This window comes from Solanum lycopersicum, chromosome 8 (genome assembly GCF_036512215.1).
Source record: "Solanum lycopersicum chromosome 8, SLM_r2.1".
NCBI lineage: Eukaryota > Viridiplantae > Streptophyta > Magnoliopsida > Solanales > Solanaceae > Solanum > Solanum lycopersicum.
In genome coordinates this window covers 54,665,894-54,685,473 of record NC_090807.1, presented here as the reverse complement: position 1 = coordinate 54,685,473, position 19,580 = coordinate 54,665,894, and the positions used below count along the sequence as shown (strand labels likewise).

Genomic DNA, 19,580 nt, shown 5'->3' with positions numbered 1-19,580 from the left:
TTAATTGAAATCTATCCATGGGTTCTTGCCTTAAAGGTTTTAAAGAATTAATTATTGATTGAATTGTTAATTTTATGATTTTAACTCAATTAAATTATGAACCCATGTAATTGATGAACCCTAGTTTTTTACTATTTTATGGGCTAAGTAATATTGTTCTAATGCTTATGAATTCTAGTGTAGTTTTCTATAGGCTATCGAATGATGTAAGAATTGTATTCAATTGATGTTTAATTGGTCTTAGATTGATAAATCTATATTGAAATGACTTAGATTCATTGAGTATTGAGATAATTGTATTGAATTGATGTTCATAGTCATGGATAAGGGCCTTATGGTATTGAATTGGATGATTTAGACATGGATTGAAGTGGAGAGAATGGATTGGTGGTATGCTTCCCTAATTCTCTTTATTTTATGTTAATTAGACTTGAATTATGTTGTAATTGATATGGTCCACTTATGGTGATGGTGCTATGTGTTTTGCTTGCAATTGATGTGGCTTCGTCGGCGTTACTTTATGTATAATGATGATCATGGCCTTGTCGGCACTACTTGAAGTATTATGACGATTTGTATAGTTGATTATGTGAAGTATGATCATATCTACCTACATGTTAGTAATGTGAAAGTATGTGTTCCATTGATGTTGTTAGGTGATCATATTAGACTATGACTATATCTTTATGTGTGTAGTCTTAGAGTTGATGCATGATCGTTCCTACTTGACTATATGAGTTTATAAGGGTTATATTGATGATGTTATAGTAGTATATAACATGACCTAAAGATGATGATGTTGGTTATGTGTATGTGCTTCTAAAGTGTTATGTTACATGTAAAGTATGTTGTGTCTTGTGTTGGTAGACTTGTGTCCCTTACTTGATACATATATAAAGGTGAATATGTGATGTCTTGACTTAGGATGCTAAATCCTCTTAGTCTTGAATGTATGAATGACATGTGACCTTGAATGATGCTAAGAGGTTCTTTATGTGAAACCTTGAACCTAGTGGTAAGGTTATGAACATTGAAGCCGAAAGTAGTAACGGTATCCTTCATGTAATGAATGATCGAATTAAGTTTGATTGGCTGGAACGACATCATATCTTTCTTAGGAAAGTCATGATGAACTATCTTTGTCGCCATTGTAAGGTAGCCCTAGAGGACCTCTTTGCTAGGGTGAATGTGATTGGATTATGAACTTGATACGGAACCCCTTTGTATGATCCTTTAATGTAAATTACTCTATGAGAACAAAGGCTAGCACTGAGTGAGTATGGTAAGGTAAGTAGCTCTAGTTAAAGGATGAGGCTAGAGTACAAGGTAAGACCTTCATATTCCTTAACCATGTGTCTACATGGGATGTGTCCAAGTTCTACCATTGACAAGTAGAGCACCCTCATCAGAGTAGGTTAGAACTCCGAATTTCATGCTTTGCTACTATGGTCTATGTCGGTTATTGCATATTCTCGTCATATGGGATACCTACTAGTATTGGAGAAGTTCTATGAAGTTTAGGTGGTGGTATGGGACGCTATCTAGACATTGCACAGTAAGCTTTGAAGATGTTAGTGAGAGTCCCTAGGTCTTCTTCAAGACCATTACTTAAATGTCCTTATGTGATGAATGAGTCTTAAATGAGCTAACGAATGTAATGACTTAAGATAAGAAAGTATGTTAAATGAATAAGTACTTGTCTAGAGTAGTTAAGGGTTGTCTAGTTAAGGTGTGAAGGGGGCAAGGAATAGTCACTTCGTATCTTACCTAGATAAGTCTTAAGAATGACTCTAGTTAGGTAAGTTGGTTGATTATGTAGACATAATATAAGTCTTAGGTAGTCTTAAGGATTATTTAGATAATCTTGAAGAGGTCAATCATGAAAGTTATCTTCTTGATTTACTTAAGTAAGTCTTTTGATAACCTTTGGAAAAGAGAATGTCATATTATATGTATGTTGTTATATTAAGTGAGAATGATTCTACTTAGGTAGTCTATAAGGATCTCTTAAGCGTGTGTGAAAGGGATTGTATGGGCGGTCGTTTCACAACTCACTCAAGTGAACCTTAGAATCACCTTTGGTAGGAAGATCTCATGTTGATGTGGTTGATGTATTGTAGGTGTGTATATCTCATTATAGGTGGTCTTAAAGATCATTTAGGTGTGACTAGAGAGGGTGTATGTGCGATCTCTCTTTGTCTTACTTAAGTAAGTCGTAGGATAGCTTCTAGTGAGGAAATTGCATGATATAACGTGTCTATGATGATATAATTCACTATATAGTGATATAATTCACTGTAAGATTTCTTAGCAATGTCCTAAATTGCCTAAGTGATTTCTTATGTATTTCTAAGGTTCTAAAAGTTGTTCTTATAATTATATTATGATATTTAAGTCAAAAGATGCATATTTTCAATAAATGTCTGTTTTCATGATTTTTATGCATTATGTCATACTTAGTACATGTGTTTGTACTAATTCCATGCCTTTATCTATCTCTAAGTGGTTCATAGGTGAATGTGTTTTTGGAGAGCTAAGCTTGAATTAGAAAATCATTGAAGTATGTCTTTATTTGACTCGAGGGCATAGATGTCTTTTATTTCCTTTATCGAAGTATTGTATTAGACTTAGTAGTACTTATTTCTATTGTGTATGGGTCGTGTCCCAAAGTACTCTTGTGTCTAAGATTTGATGAAAAGAGACTTAGTATTTCCTATGCGTTTTATATGAAAGATATTTTAAAGACTTATAGAATGTTTGTGAAAAGATTTAATTCCGCACTACTTTTCATATGCTTATATGCGATGAACGATACGGAAGGACTTGTACAAGACTTCCGAGAGGTCAGGTACGCCGGTCCACGACCTAAGGAATGCCCTAACTTCTAGGGTATAGGTGCGTGTCGTGACAATGGGCCGGGCATGTTGGGCCGGCCTGGTCTAACCTGGAATTTAATATGAATGAGCTAAGATTTTTGCAGTGCATTTAAGAGAAGGGCTTTTAGCCCAGCCAGGATAGGCATGCTGATTTGTGCGTCTTGACTCTTGAGAAATATCAGTACGGCCGGCCATGGGCAAATAAAATTATTTAAAAAATATAATATTAAAATTTAAAATTAAAGAGAGTCTAAATTCAAAACAGTTATATTAATATTTCTATTTAGATATTTATACTTTTATTTGGAAAAAAAAACTTACCAAATATTACAAAGATCATTTTATTCATTGGTTTGATTAACAAGTAGTAACATTAACATCATGTAATATTGTTTTGTCAATATTTATGATAATATTTTGAAATAATAATTTATAATTTAATTTAATAATTATAAAAAAATATGATTTTAAAAAAAAGTGTGTTGGCCCGGCAAGCCTGCAACCCACGTACTTGTGGGTTAGGCTCATCGTTTTCTGGCCCACACCAAAAATGGGCTAACCCGACCTGATACGTAAAATGTCAAAGCTTGTATGGGTTAGCCCGAATTGGATGGGCTAGCCCATATTAATAGCTCTACCTAAGAGTTAAGTTTCGAGTAAGCAAAAAACATAAAGTTGAGTTCATTTCTCAAGAGTTATAAGGGAACTAAGTAGTCCCTTAAAGCTTGAACTAAAATGTTTTCAAACTTTTGAGAAAGAAAGAAAACTAACTTCGACAGAGCTTATGACTAGTTTTAATAGAAGAAAGAATATTAATCTCAAATCACAGAATCAGTATGTTTTAAAGACATAAGAGTCAGTATATATATATATATATATATATATATGTATGTATGTATGTATGTATGTATATATATATATATATATATATATATATATATATATATATATATATATATATGTATGTATATATATATATATGTATATATATATATATATATATGTTGGGAGTAGTATTGAGCATCGATGTGGGGTCAAGTTCAGATTAAGAGCCTGTTTGGCTTAGCTTAAAAGCTGGTCAAACTGACTTAAAAGCTGGTTTTTGACTTATTTAATTGTTTGACAATACTCAAAATAACTTATTTTAAGTTAAAAAAAAAACTTATTTTAAGCCAAAAGTTAAAAGCTTGGGTAGGGGTGTTTTTTTTATAGCTTATAAGTTGTTTTAAGTTGACCATATTTTTATCTTTTTACCCTTAAATTTTTATACAATCTTCAAATTACCCATATAACCCTAACATCTCTTTCTTCCATTTTTCTCTTTTCACGTTTGACATAACAACTTCAGCACTTTTATCCAAACGCATAACTGCTTATTTTAAAAATAAGTTTCAGCACTTTCAAAAGTACTTTTTTAAAGCTGCTTTTATTAAGCCCATCCAAACGGGCCCTAACTCAAGTCTCCATGTATCCATCATGGGTAGAAAAGGGTCATACTTTTTTGATGAACAATCTTTGTAGTTTACTTGTGGATCCATTAGCCAGTTCAGGTCCTATACCCTGGCAATGTTAGGATGGCCGAGCAGCGTGGGACGAGTAACGTTGTATCATCACTATAGCTCTTAAGTGATGATTGTCGGTTAGAGAAGCTCCCATAAAAGTATTATATTTTCATGCACATCAGTTATTTGTATTTTTACATACATCTCAGATATTATTTGTATACTTGTATACATCAGAATTTATAGCATATTTGCAGTTAGTATTTCTTTATATTGCAATTACTTTTAAACTGCATATATTGAATAAGAGTTAGTAGATCATGAGACGAGTAGAGCCAAGATAAATGTTCTTTCTTACTCTTTTCAAGCTTAAGTGAGTTTTAGCATTCCAACTCGCATACTCGTACATTCAATGTACTGATGTCAGTTGGCCTGCATCGTTTCATGATGTAGACGCAGGTAACTAGAATCAACATGGAATCAGCATGCAGCACACTGTTGATCCCGTTGAGCATTCCACAGTCACTTGGTGAGCCTCCTTACATTCCGGAGCCTTTTATTGATTTTCTAGCTTAGTTCATTAGGATATTGTGAGGTATGTCCCAACATCCATCTCAGTCAGTTTAGAGGCTTCATAGACATTGTAGTAGTTCAGTTTTTTGAGTCTCCTTTATCCTATATTTCACATGTCACAGTATTGAGACTTAAGTGTCACTTTGGCCAAGACAATTATTTAAGTTATTTGATGAGAATGCTTTTAATTCTTTATCTGAGATAAATACACCCTTCTGCGGAGTTAAGTAAGCCAGACCAAGGGTTCGCTTAAGGTCAGCAATGGTCGTTCGATGCAGTCCACGTCCAGGGTGTAGGTTTCGAGCGTGACATTACTTAAATTACATATTTGAATATATGATGAATTGTTTTAATTAGATATTCAAAATAAAAGAAATGTGTGTAGAATTAGTAGTCCTATCAGATGAACTTCAATGAAATTTATTATTCTATAAAATAATATTATATACAAATAGCATCAAAATGAGTAATATTTATTAGACACATACTAAATGAAAAAAAAAATAATAAGAAATTCATTTATTTCTACGAAAATCAATTGTCCACCCGCATGCTAGGCTTTCGTTGTCAATTAGGTGAAGGTTCACTTCATACATTAAATTTATTGAAGAAGCTTACTAATTAATATGAGATGAAGATTCTATTGATATACATTAAGTTACACCTAACTTACTCTCATTTAGGTGAGCATAATTTTTGTATAATGAGTGCTACTAATCCAACAATTGACCAAATAAGGTATCATTGTCCCAAGAGATGCAACATTCACTGTTTCTATTTTCGAAGGTATAGTCAATTTGTTATGATTAATCATCTAATACGACTACTACTACTACTACTAATAATAATAATAATATATGAGAAGCTAAAATAAGACAGGAACATAGGTTTGTATTCACATCATTACTAGCTCAAATCATTGCTTCGCTGCTCAATTAACTAACTACTATATCTTTGTTTTATATCTCATTCAAATAACACTAATTATAGGAGTATTAGGTTTTCTTCATTTCATAAATGGATAGATATGGAGTGTGATACTTGAAGTCACAAACTTGTGAGATAAAATCAGTCTCACCTTACTAGTATTAGTTGTTCATATATACTTTTTTATTTACAGAAATTTGATTATGATATGATTACATAACTTAGGCAAGTTGCTGGAACAATGAAAAAAAATAAAAAATAGATGTCACTGTTTGGTGAAAACACCAAATTTCATGAGCCTGAAGAATTTACTGTACAAGCCAGAAGAATTATCAATAGTGAAATCATTTATCTCTCTTGAAAAACATTGATATTATGATTTCGAGGGCATGTAGGACACTCTTTGACAATTTGGTCTTTGTTGTTTAAAATAATTGCAAAACTTCTTGCAACAATTGCTAGTAATGCGATCATATTCTTTGTAATTGTAAAATCCAATTTTGTTCCTACTCTTGGCCATTACTTCACCTTGAGCAGCAAATGCAATAGTAATATCATTTTCTTGCTTGAAAGCATTTTATATGACCACAAATACTCTTCGAAGTAATTCCCCAAAACAAACATACAAGAAAGCAGATGAACAATTCATCACATTAAAGCAAACAATTTCAAATTTAAATACATCGAAAGATAATCTAGCTAGCTTTTCTCATGAACATCTAAATTGTTACGAGAAATTATCAAGCTTTTTGGCATAAACAATAACTATAAATCCAACCTATAAATTCTAAAAAAAAAAAAAGTTAAATTAAGAGACCTCCTTGAAAGTAATTGCAATTTCATACGGCTTGTTAGCTGTACATGACATTAAGAACGATAGAAGTTCCACTGACTCTAATATCTATATCTTCATCTGAGTATCTTTTATCTTTCTATGGGTTCACGAATCACTTCGGTCTATATGGCTTCACAATTCTTTTTCAATGATAAAAAATTATAATTAAAAATAAAATATTTTATTCAAATGAAACATATTGAAGGATTCAAACTAATGCAAGTGAAGTCATGCTTTTAAATAGCTACAAAAAAATTAGAAGCATTGTAGCTCAAAAAAATCACAAGATAACCAAGATCAAAAGCTCAAGGATGTTTAGGGACCGGTTGTCCACAAACAGAACAAAATCAAACTTTTCAACAATTTTATGACTCTATGAAACAGGAAAACTAACTTCAGACTCTAAAACCATATCAAGTATCTACTTAGTGTCTCTCAAATTGATAAGTCTTATTATTAAGCAAAAAAAAAAAAAAAAACTCATATAACATGATTAATAGATCCGTCATTTCTAACCCTCTAGATCTATTGTTCTGTCATAATTTTGTTTTCTTTAGTTTACTACATCAAATCTCAGTAAGTATGCTAACAGGGGTTTCAAGGGGAAATGATTAGAAAGAGACAGCAAATCAATAGGGTAAAAGATGACCCTGATAAGGAAATGGTTTTATGTCTATTTCCATTTTCCAGTAGAGGGAGAGATGGGCATTTGAAGCCATATAGACCAACATAAATGAAGTCTCTGGATATGACTTTAACATCATATGGGCTGCTGGAAACATGAGATAGGACTACAGGAGGTACGACGAGAACTTGATTGCACAACTCTCTAGATAATCAACATAAGCACAACAACGTACAAACAGGTTCCAATCTATTGCCAAGATTGAGCCATAACGTTAAATTATGCTCCTTCCTGCATCACAATCCATGACAGCAGAGACCATATCCTGACGTATCAATGATTTCAAGCTACATGAACATGAACTAGCACTTACACAATTTACATTCTAGCCTAAATGCATTAAGGCACACAAATCTTCACAAGTTCGCCTCTGCTTTTCCCATCTCTAGAATCCCATACAAGCATTCACTATCAAGGGAAGTTAATCTATTTCCTTACAACACAAATGAGCAATCTCGACTTTACCACATAGGTCAATTTCAGGCCTTTTTAAGTAGCTATGCAAAGACATGCTTGCCCAGTTAGTAAGCTAGCTCTTCATATCTATCAGGGATTTACTAGAGAGATTTACGATGGAATCAGCAATAACTTTGGCACTCGATTTCATGTAACCGCCTGAAAATGTAATTAAAAAGATCAGTTACAGGTAACATATGGCATAATTCCACCAAAATGATTAAGCAAGGTGAAATATTGAATAAGACATGGTGGATTGACCTGATGTGAGCATGATGAGGGGGATGCTTCTCTCTCGAGCAAACCTGAAAACTTTTTCATCCCTACTAGCAATGCCATCAGGACTGATCTGCACGGCCATATATGGAATTAAAAATGACAGTACGTACAAAAGATTTGGCATAAACTCAGTACTCTCCCTTTTTTGGCACAGAAATGAAAGAAGACTATAGGGTCTGCAGTTGTATGAGGAATATATCTGGCAGCTTCATTCATACGCAATGTGTGTTGGGACTCTCCAAAAATGTTGCCCCACCAACGTCTGATTCACCAAAAATGCACTACTTTTGGAGGATCTGATTCGCACTCAATAACATTTTTGAAGAGTCCGTGCAACTTAGTTCTTCCAGAAACTGAAACTGCTTCAATCAAACCAAATAGTAATGCTACACATTCAAGGCATGCACCTGTATTTGGCTACTTGACAGATTTGAAAAGAGAGGAGCATTATGGATATTTCACCTTTCTGTGGCTAAGTTCTAGTAAAATTCAAAGACACAAATCCTTTAGGCCCGAGCAACTATCAATCATACTTTATATGATACATTTTCTATCATGAGACATGCTGAGATGTTTACCACCATTTAATTATTTTATTTTTTGCAATTCAAAATTATCAGGAATACATATTTTATTTAAATAATAAAAAATACGGAAAAGGGTCAAAAATACCCTTGAACTATCCGAAATAGCTCAAATATACCCTTAAACTATATTTCGGCTCAAATATACCCTTCCCGTCAAACTATAAGGTCAAAAATCCTTTCTCATTAACAGAATTTGATAAACACCACTTGGATCCACATGGCATGCCACATAAGCCAATATAGTTCCACTCATGCCACGTAGACTAATAAACCTACCCTAATTTCCCCCAATTTTCTCCATTTCCCTTAGAATTTAAAAACGATTTCACCAGAGAACATAGAACCCCCCTTTCCCTCATTTCTCCATTTCTAGCATATAGTTGACCCTTTTGAGCTTGTTTTTTTTGACTTCCAACAACAGACTCCATTGTTCAGGCGGGTGACATTATGGTACAGGGCACCAGAAACACTGTTTGGATCAATGCACTACTTTGTTGATATACTTTGCTTCATTCCAATTCCATTTGAAAGAAAGCCATTTCTATTGAGTGGTTGTTCATGGATGGGTTGATTGGCCACTGTTATGACACAGACCAAAATTAGAATTAAGAAAGACGCTTAGGAGGGGTTAGAATTAAGAAAGAGAATCAAGAAGTTATGTACTTTGAAACCTTAGCGGCAAAATCGTTTCTAAGGAAATGGAGAAATGAGGAAGAGGGGTTCTATGTTCTTCAGTGAAATTCTAAGGAAAATGGAGAAAATTGGGGCAAACTAGGAGGGGAAAGTTTATTAGTCTACATGGCATGAGTGGAACTCTATTAGCTTATGTGGCATGCCATGTGGATCGAAGTGACATTTAACAGAATCTGTTAATGAGAAGGGTATTTTTGACCCTATAGACGGGAAGGGTATATTTGAGCCGAAATATAGTTCAAAGGTATATTTGAGCTATTTCAGATAGTTCAAGGGTATTTTTGATCCTTTTCCATAGAAAATATAAACATCAAAGTATGACTTCTCCACCAAGCTAATATTCACCAATTACTCAACTATTTTCTCCAACACTTGTATACAAGTTGATTTCTAATATTTAAAATTACTAGTCCAGTAATGATGTCAGGTAAAATTAGACGGAAGGAATGTAATATGTCCACTGCATGTATGTTCCATAATTCAGTTCTCAATTGTGTCTTATGCTTGGAGCAGAATTGGGATATCTCATATCTTCCCCTATATTTCAAGAGGAAAACATGTAGTTTACCCTTTTATATTTTGATTCAAAGGAAACAAGATTACAGTCTTACATCCCAAAATTTATGATTATTTTTTGTTATAAAAAACCTCCCAATTAGCTGTATTAAAAATGTTCAAGATTTTATAAGCTTGTAATAATTTGAAAAATCTAGAATTCTATCTCCTATGTGTCTTTTCCGTAACAGACATGCAAGCCACAAGTAGCTTGTTTCCCATTGGTGGGTCGTACCTTCAACCTGCCAAGTGGATCCCCATCCAAGATATCAGTACCAGCATTATAAACAATGAAATCAGGATCAAATCTCTTCTCTGCAACCTGGAAGTCATCAGGATAACAAAGTCATGAATACAAGGTAACTCAACACAATAATGCAGAACTCACTATGAAAAAAGAAGTATCTTTTAACTACGTCTGAATGTTACTGACAAATAAAAAAACATAGAAGAATCAGTAGACAGAGGCATAAATGCTTTTATATCAAATGACAAATAAAAAAACACAGAAGAATCAGTAGACAGAGGCATAAATGCTTTTATATCAAATGATTCCTTTACAACAAAGAAGCGCGCACACACTTCACAGAAGTATGATTTTATGTCAAAGCTCCAAAGATATTCATTCCACTGCACAAAAGCTAATATCTTTCTTACACAGTATTATAGGAATAAAACCAAGATTTTGACTCCTCTTTTTTATTTTTTTACAGAAGAGTAACTGTACATTCATCAGTAAGGAAATGCAAGACGCCATATTCACAATGTAGATAAACAAAAGGATGACCTGGTTCTTCTTACAGCTCCTAAAAAATTTAGTAAGGATTTGGTAACTCTACACTTCTTTCTTTACACCAAAATTTAACTGTACTCAGTTCATAAGGGAGCTTTTTGACTCTTTATGATGCACTTTTTGATACCTTTAAGGGTTTCTTTGTCCCCCCGACTCCATCTCAACCAAAGAGCAAAGAGCTACACTCTACAGCATTCTTCCTAGAGAGTTCTAGGCGATTCCAATAACACTAGATATTGCAGAATTAATTCATAGAAAATCATTGTGGTTTTTCTAAGACTGGGTTGTAGAATTTGTGCCAAGAGCAATGGTCAGAACCAAGGTACATTAGTTCCAGAAACAATCAAATCACCAAAACAAATTAAGGTATTAGTGACAATGTTGACAAAATAATCTGCAACGTCGCTAATAAACTATTTGTAGCATTCCTAACTGTAGTCATCTAACAAAAGAAATATGGAACTTTTGCAATGATGGGAGGAAACTAACCATTTCCATTAACAATTATTACTTTTATGTCAGAAGATAGTAGTACACACAACAGAGAGGACTTGAGTTCAAGTAAAGTAAAAAAGTTGCTGTTGCATCACTTCTAAATCAGCACCAAAGACAATCTGTCGATCATTTTTCAGCTACATACATAAAAAAACAAATATTTCCGCTCCATTGATCCTTGGAAAACCCTCCTCATTTAGCAAACAATAAAATTTATAACTGCTGAGTTCACATGAGGACTTAAAAATACAGTAACCAATTTGATCTAGACATGCTAGGACAGGTCACCAGCACATGGGCACAACAAAGCGCCGCACCTTGCTACAATGAATTACACTATTGAGTAAAAGAAGACATGTGGAAAGTGGTGACAAAAAATCTAATTACACACCTCAAGTGCATGATCTAGCTTAGTTAAGTATTCATCTGTCGCAGTCCCACTCTGCAAAAGTTGCCAGCCACAGATGTCAGCGTAGTTCGAGTAAGGAAGTAACTTGTTTTATGGTTTCGAGTCTAACCTTAACTTCGACTTTCAGATCAATGTAACGCCTGGCTTCAAAATCCTAAAAGAAATAGAACAGATTCACAACAGATCCGATCAGACACTGATACCTTTTCATACTATCAGTGCAATTGAAAGAGAATCAGAAATCAACAGACAACTGTTTGGGTAAGGGGTGGGGCATGTTAGAAACAAGGAAAGGAGAGGAAAGTAACTGTTCATTCAAGATGCAGCAGATTATTCAAGATGGGAACTCACAAGTGGATAAATTCTGGGATTGTACATATCAAGGATAAAGACTCTTCCTGCATGCATCCAACCAACACCAATTAATTACATTACAATGGCACACAAAAGGAAAGATGAATGACGAGAAACATACTGTCATCAGAGAAGTCCATTTCATGGCCATTTCCTTGGTGTGCATCAAGGTCAATTATCATGACCCTACAAGAAAAAAGTTTATTATTGATTTCATTGAGATGTCATGACCTTCAACTGTACATAGCCACAAAGTATACATGAATGACCATTTGATGTACCTTGAGATATTTAGACGCACAAATGCAAAATGTATACAAAGAGATATATCAGCATAAACACAAAAACCGCCTCCCTTCTCTGATGAGCAATGATGAAATCCACCACCAACATTAATAGCCCATCCTCGTTCTTTTGCAAGCTTTGCAGCCAAAATTGTTCCTCCCACCTTCAGAGAATTATCAACAAAATCTGAACCAGAGAATTAGGAAAAACAAAATGATCTGCAAATTACAAAATTCACCTGCTTGCGGAAGGGGTGGAGCACTTTCTTTTGCACAAGGCAATTAGGAAGCATCGCAACAGGAGGGACCTAAAAGGTCGAGTCATGAGATAAGAAAGAGTATGGAAACAAGAAAACCAACTCTTAATGCGTAAAAAAGGTATGATTCTGCACCTACACCGACAGCAGCAAACATCAGTTCTGATTCTTACCTCAATAATCATGGAGACATTCAAGCTGCTGTTCAAACTTTTCAGGTATGATTCAGAATGCACCTACACCAGAAATGTATCAGACACCCATCAACATAGCCAGGTACAAGGACAGTCCGTATCAATGCTAGTCCCACTGACTACAGTTGACAGATAAGTAGAGCTACAGCACCTAGACTGGAAAAAAAAACAAGAGCATCCTAAAGTGACTAGTAAATTCGGTACATGCAAGAAAAGTATAAGTGGATGTGTTGTAAGTATAAGGCTTCCAAAGTAATTATTTCAAATAGTGATCCTCTAATCTTTAGATAAAGTGAACTCAACTAACAGGTGGATGGAATCAGAATATCATAAATGATGGTATATATGTTTAGTCAAATGGAAGTGATTATAACTTAGACAGCAAAGGTTCTGATATCGTGCTCCTCAGAAATTGTCAGTCCACTGAGTTGATTAAATTAGCCCACAAAGGTGCATTGACAAAGAATACACAAATGTGCTTAGTGGAGATAAAGTGAAAGAGCATGTTTAAAATTGACTCAACCAACTGTTAGAAAAACAATACAAAAGGATTTAATTTAAGTAACTCAATAAATCACTATGATGCTATTAACCAGTCGAAGTTGCTACCACTAGCAGATCATCTTTAGTTGCCTCCACAGGCTCAACTACATGCTTTTGGTCCATGATACCTTCCTTAGTGAGAAACCGACAGATTCGACCCCATTTAGAAGAGTCAAATGGATGCCTGTGAAGTTAAATTCTTGTATGAGGTATCCAGTTAAATTTAAACCTAGAAAAGGCAGTAGCTCTTTCAGAATAATCATAATATCTTTTTAGAAGGAAAACTAATAGACATTAATGCCTAACAAATAATAAAGTAAACAGAAATTCAGCACCGCAAACAAGGATAACTCACCTGACCTGCAGGGAATGCAAGGTATAGACGTGAGGCCCTTGTCATTTTGTCACACCCATGCCCTTCATATGTAAGTGCTAATATCTCTATTCTCAAGTTTTCACCCCCTACCGCCACACATGTCCTTTATAAAACTCTCTCCCAGAGGCAAGCGAGAGTTTTGGGGATGAGAGGTTTTTAAGTTGTTTGTTGATGAGTGACACAATGTTTTAGTTTCTATAATGCACATTTATACCTTCTTAGGCGCCCTTGGCTGAGAAATGGTAGAGATGAAATTCACACAAGAAGGTGAACAATCAGTGGGAGAAATGATGTGTGGCTTCAAATTGAAGCAAAGAAAAGTATCAAAACCATGATTCCAACCCTCTCTAACCATTTCCATTTTATAGGATGGAAGAAAAGAAGGTAATGAAAGAAAAAACTAAACTAAAGAAATGCAACCTCTACATAGTGACACTATTATACAATGTATACACAAGATGAATGTTGTTACATCTGGATGTTCGGCATATACTTATCAAGACTGAGTGAATAAAATTAAAAAGGATTGAATGATATGATTTTCACATATCCTCTAAAATCATCTTGTCTTGGCAATAAGTGTGACAATATGATAATTATGACTATTGACTGTGATAAAAAGAGACGAGGTAGAGATGAAATCATATTAAGGGAAGTTATCTCTAGTAACCTACAGACTCTTGGAATTAATGTCAATATAACTAATAAAAGAACACATAGGAAGAATTGATTCCCACACACAACAAACTCTTGTAAGACAAATAGTTTAGTGTTGAATGCAGTAGACTTCAACAGGGAAGACGGATGTAATACAGAGATACTGTTCATTCAGTTTAGAGTCAACTATACATCTGTTTTCTCTTTTCCTTCATTTACCCCCTATACACTCCTTTTGACCTTTCACAACATCGAAAATTTCTTCCACTCAAGTACATAATTAACATTGCATAATTTAAGGCTCTGTATCTCATATTGTCCTGATTTACCAAGAACAGATATCAATCCGTTCCAAACACTAGCAAATGCAAATTCGCTGACATTCAAAATCACAACTTAGACTAACCAGCTTTAGTACTTGCACTTGTAGAATTTCACCAATAATTTTCTCTCATCCAGAATTACACTACACTGTGAAACTAGGTCTTACGCCTAACTCACAAAGTTGGCTCAAAAGGTAGAGAATTTCCCAAGCCTTATATCCTCCACCCATCTTATTAACCATTTGTTACTCTTTTAACACCCCACCTCACGACCAGTGCTTAGCATATAGTGCGGGGCAATTTTTGATTTTGGGAAGCCCCGCTATGATACCATGTGAAACTAGGTCTTAGACTAATTCATACTCCAAAAGCTAGCTCAAAGGAACGGAGAATTGTCCAAGCCTTATAAAAAATCCACTCATCTCATTAATGATGCGACTTTTGTCATTCTTTTAACATACACGGCTCAGACCTAAGCACTCCTAGAACTTCACTCAACTATGCTTCCCTTTATAGGTATTGACTAGCAAAAATAGTAAACAAATAGTTTTCGAACAAATTTCATTCCGAAAGGTAGCATAATTCTTACAGTTTTTCAATCCCAAAAAAAGCAATGTCGTAGGATGACGAGTATATCAACGGAACCTGATGGAACAAAAAAAAATGAACACCAGAGAGATTCATGGAAAAATTAAAGGCGAGCATGTCGGGGTTGTACCTTAGAAGGAGGCACATCGTAATATAGGGGGCTAGAGAGAATACGGCTACGGCGTAGAGCTTCAGCGTCGTCGGTTTTGGAGGAAGAGGCAGCGGATGACATTGATTGAGATGCAGAGAGGAGAGAAAAGTTGCAGAAAGTGAAACGATTGAGATATCGAGCAGCTTTGATGGCGATGATGGTTTTGTTTGAGGCGTGTGTGAGAGAACCAGAAGGTGTATGTTGACTGTATGTATGTATATATACACTCTCACAACTGACAAAGGACTCACAGCTTTTGACACCTGCCTGCCATGAGTTGTTCAAAGTTAAAACACTCGACTACTTAGCTGATTTTTTCTAGTTAAATATACTACTACTATGGCATGTATATTTCAAACAAAGAATGTTATTATTTATTTATCAAAATACCTGTCACTTGACAATGGATTTGTGTGCAAACTTATTATTTAGCCCTTCTATAAACACTTCGATTCAAGATAACTAATCATCAATAGAGATTCGAGTTAAAAACTTTTTGCATTTTCTTAAAATCAAGCAAGTATTTTCTCTTTTTATATAAGAGATAGTTAGTGCCGGAACAAGTTAAGTTTTTATCGATGTGTCTGATTTAGTGTGTCTCGAAAAAAATATTTAAAAATCTAATTCTTTTGTTTTATTTTGATAGTTTGTGGTGAAACAAATATGTTGATAGAGACGTGCTTCGGACAAGTTAAAAAATATTTTCTCTTATTATATAAGAGGCAGTTGTGCTCAAGCAGATACGTCTTCGTCAATGTGCCTGCTTCAGCATGTTTCAAAAAAATATTTAAAATTTTATTTCATTTATTCAATTCTGATAGTTCGAGACGTGCCTGCTTCAGCACAAACTGAAAAATGTTTAAAAATTTATGGGAAACTTTCACAAGTAGCCAATATATTTAAAATTATTATTCAATTTAGTTGAAGTTTCATAATTACAAACAGTAGCTAGTTGCTACAGCTGTAATAGCTTATACAAAAGGAATTCTTTTTTTAAAAGTAAATGGCGGTAATCTCAGATGGTATAAATACCTTAATTCACTCAGCAGAATTGAGTACCTTCATTCTGCAACAGAATTGAGTAATTTCCTTCTGCAACAGAATTGAGTACTTTTCTTCTGCAACAAAATTGAGTAACTCGATTCAAATCACCGCCGACAACTCAATTTTCTTCTGAGATTGTCGAATAGGCGTCGATTTCATCATTGATTATACAACAAGTACATAATACAATGAATCGATTCAGTTTAGATATATAGTTTCATCTCTTTTCTGTTTTATGCTTTGGAGATTCGGTTTAGTCGATTGATATTTAGGTCGAAAAAACTGTTTCAATTGTATAAATTATTTAATTAAAATTCAAATCTTAATCGATAATCAAAACTTTGATTGAATGTATGTTTCAATTGTTTCATGTGGAGTTAGTTTGTATAGAGTGATTTGGATTTGTAAATTGTATAAATTAATTTTAGTTGAATTGCGATTTGAATATGTCAGATTCATTGATATTTGTAGTTTATGTGTAGTTAGTGACTGTATAAGTTCGTATTCGTATAAATGTAGACTTTTATATCTGTAGATGTATAACCGAGTTATTTCTGTGATTAATTATATAAAGTTAATTTTTGTATAATTTAGTTTATATAGAGTGATTTAGATTTGTAAAATTGTATAAATTAGTTTTAGTTGAATTGTGATTTGTATATTGTATAATTCATTGATAGTTTTAGTTTATGTGTAGTTAGTGATTGTATAAGTTAGTGTTCGTATAAATGTAGATTGTTATATCTGTAGATGTATAACTGAGTTGTTTCAGTTATTAATTGTATAAAATTCATTTTTCTATAATTTAGTTTGTATATAGTTATTTAGATTTGTGAAATTGTATAAATTAGTTTTAGTTGAATGCATTAGTATATGTATAATTCATTGATATTTTAGTTTATGTGTAGTTAGTGACTGTATAAGTTAGTGTTCGTATAAACGTAGACTGTTATGTCTGTAGATGTATAACTGAGTTGTTTCAGTGATTAATTGTATAAAGTTAATTTTCATATAATTTATTTTGTATAGAGTGATTGCATAAATTAGTTGTAGTTGAATTGCGATTTGTATGTGTATAATTCATTGATATTTGTAGTTTATGTATAGTTAGTGACTGTACAAGTTAGTATTTCTATAAACGTAGACTGTTATATTTGTAGATGTATAACTAAATTGTTTCAGTGATTAATTGTATAAAGTTAATTTTTGTATAATTTAGTTTGTATAGAGTGATTTAGATTTGTAAAATTGTATAAATTAGTTTTAGTTTAATTGATGTTTGAATATGTACAACTCATTGATATTTGCAGTTTATGTGTAGTTAGTGACTATATAAGTTAGTGTTCATATAAACGTCTATAGATGTATAACTGAGTTGTTTCGGTAGTTAATTGTATAAAAAAGTTGGAAGAATTGAATTGTGTTAATTATTGTATAAATTAGTTGTTATAAAGTGACTTTGATTTGTAAAGTTGTATAATTAGTGTAGGTGTATATGTATTAATAACAACTGATTTATACTGATATTTGATGTATACAGGAATGTCTTCCATGGCTATCTTGGTAATGCAATTTGAAAACTGTTATGTTGACTATGTTTTTGAGGGAGTTGTTTTTGGAGAAGATGACTCTTTTACAGAGTTATATAATATAATTGCAACTCAACTATATGTGGATGTGATTGTGAAGGTACTAAGAATTGAATATAAGGTTGATCAGACCAGTATTAGGATGGTGATACACAGTGAGATGGGGGTGCTAGTATATGCTATGCTAAAAAGTCTATAAATGAATTTAACAAATACCCCCTTTGTATAACTATCTCTAACAGGTGTTATCAAAACAATGAACTTCGTGAAAGCTCAACTAACGGAACATCCGATATTTTGGGATCACTTTGTATAACTGATTTTGAGAAATTTGAAAAACAGAAACTAACAATTGCAGAGATAGTAAATCCCCTCAATACCTTTAAGTAGAGAATTGCAGCATGGTGATTACTGATACATCATATATATGTAAAGATTGATCAAGTGACATTAATTAAGCTACATTGAAGTGCGTGATGGAGCAATATGCAATTGTGAAGCGGTTTCAGTTCAAGACAAAAAGGTCAAATTCAATCAGGTAACATCATTTGTATAAATCTGTTCAACTGTTATTAAGTGTATAATTTTGACTTATCTGTATATCTTAATTATTTTACGTGTAGTTATACACTTGTGTGTTTCTCCAATGAATGCAACTGGTTAATGAAGGCCTCAGATATTAATAAATCAGGAATGTTTACAATAAGAGTGTTCAACGCTGAACATATATATTCACTGAAAGATAGGGTTTATTCACAACGACAAGTAACAAGCAACTTAGTTGGTGGAACTTTAAGCCTAAATTGGTAGATCATAAAAATACACACGTTCTAACATATAAAAAAAAGATATGAAGTTGGATCTTGGTGTTGATATATCTTACATGTTGGCTTGGAGAGCTAAAGAAAGGACTTTAATTTCTTTGAGGGGGGCGCTAGGAGGATCGTACAATAACTCACCTTTGTATTTGTATATATTGGGTATTACATATGCAGGATCACATATACACTCACTAAAAACAGATGAAGATAGGTTTTTATACCTATTTATTGCATTGGATCCTTTCATCAAAGGATTTGACCATTATCGACATGTAGTTGTAGTTGATGGGAGTCATCTCCAAGGACCTTATAATGGAACTTTTGTAGCATCTACCACGACTGACGGTGCAGGTATATAAATATGTATTTTATATTACGTATAAATATATGAATTTTGAATGAGTGTTATACATAACTCTTTGTATATATACTTATAATCTGCAACTCTGTAACTATATAAATATATATTTGTAGGTCATATCTTCCCACTAGCATTCGGTGTCTTAGATTCAGAGAATGATGCCTCTTGGACATGGTTCTTTGAACAACTAAAAGAATCATATGGGGAAAGAAACAATATGTGTATTGTGTCTGATAGAAATGAAAGCATCATAAAGGTTGTTACGCAAGTGTATAATAATGTGCAACACTATGCTTGTATGTGACACATTTGGAAGAATGTTCAGACAAAGTACAGAAAATCGAATGAAAAATTAAGTCCATTATCCTATAAA

At 33.5% G+C, this 19,580-nt stretch overlaps 1 protein-coding gene across 1 annotated transcript; it reads right to left on the bottom strand.

The window, feature by feature from the left end:
- Positions 1-7,570: 7,570 nt before the first annotated feature.
- LOC101261348 (histone deacetylase 2) lies at positions 7,571-15,710 on the bottom strand. Its single transcript, XM_004245058.5, has 13 exons — positions 15,372-15,710; positions 15,243-15,298; positions 13,364-13,481; positions 12,734-12,796; positions 12,543-12,611; positions 12,301-12,467; positions 12,141-12,205; positions 12,017-12,063; positions 11,775-11,819; positions 11,648-11,698; positions 10,204-10,290; positions 8,116-8,203; positions 7,571-8,013 (listed from the first exon to the last, which is right to left on the bottom strand). Exons 1-13 carry the CDS (start codon positions 15,471-15,473, stop codon positions 7,928-7,930), a joined length of 1,044 nt encoding a protein of 347 aa, XP_004245106.1. The 5' UTR covers positions 15,474-15,710; the 3' UTR covers positions 7,571-7,927.
- Positions 15,711-19,580: the final 3,870 nt, after the last annotated feature.

Coding starts and splice junctions, on each gene's coding strand:
- LOC101261348 (XM_004245058.5), bottom strand. CDS start 15,473: ATGTCATCCGCTGCCTCTTCCTCCAAAACCGACGACGCTGAAGCTCTA. Junction 12,612..12,733: donor ATGTCTCCATGATTATTGAG/GTAAGAATCAGA, acceptor TCGACCTTTTAG/GTCCCTCCTGTTGCGATGCT. Junction 12,206..12,300: donor GTGCGTCTAAATATCTCAAG/GTACATCAAATG, acceptor TTTTTCTTGTAG/GGTCATGATAATTGACCTTG.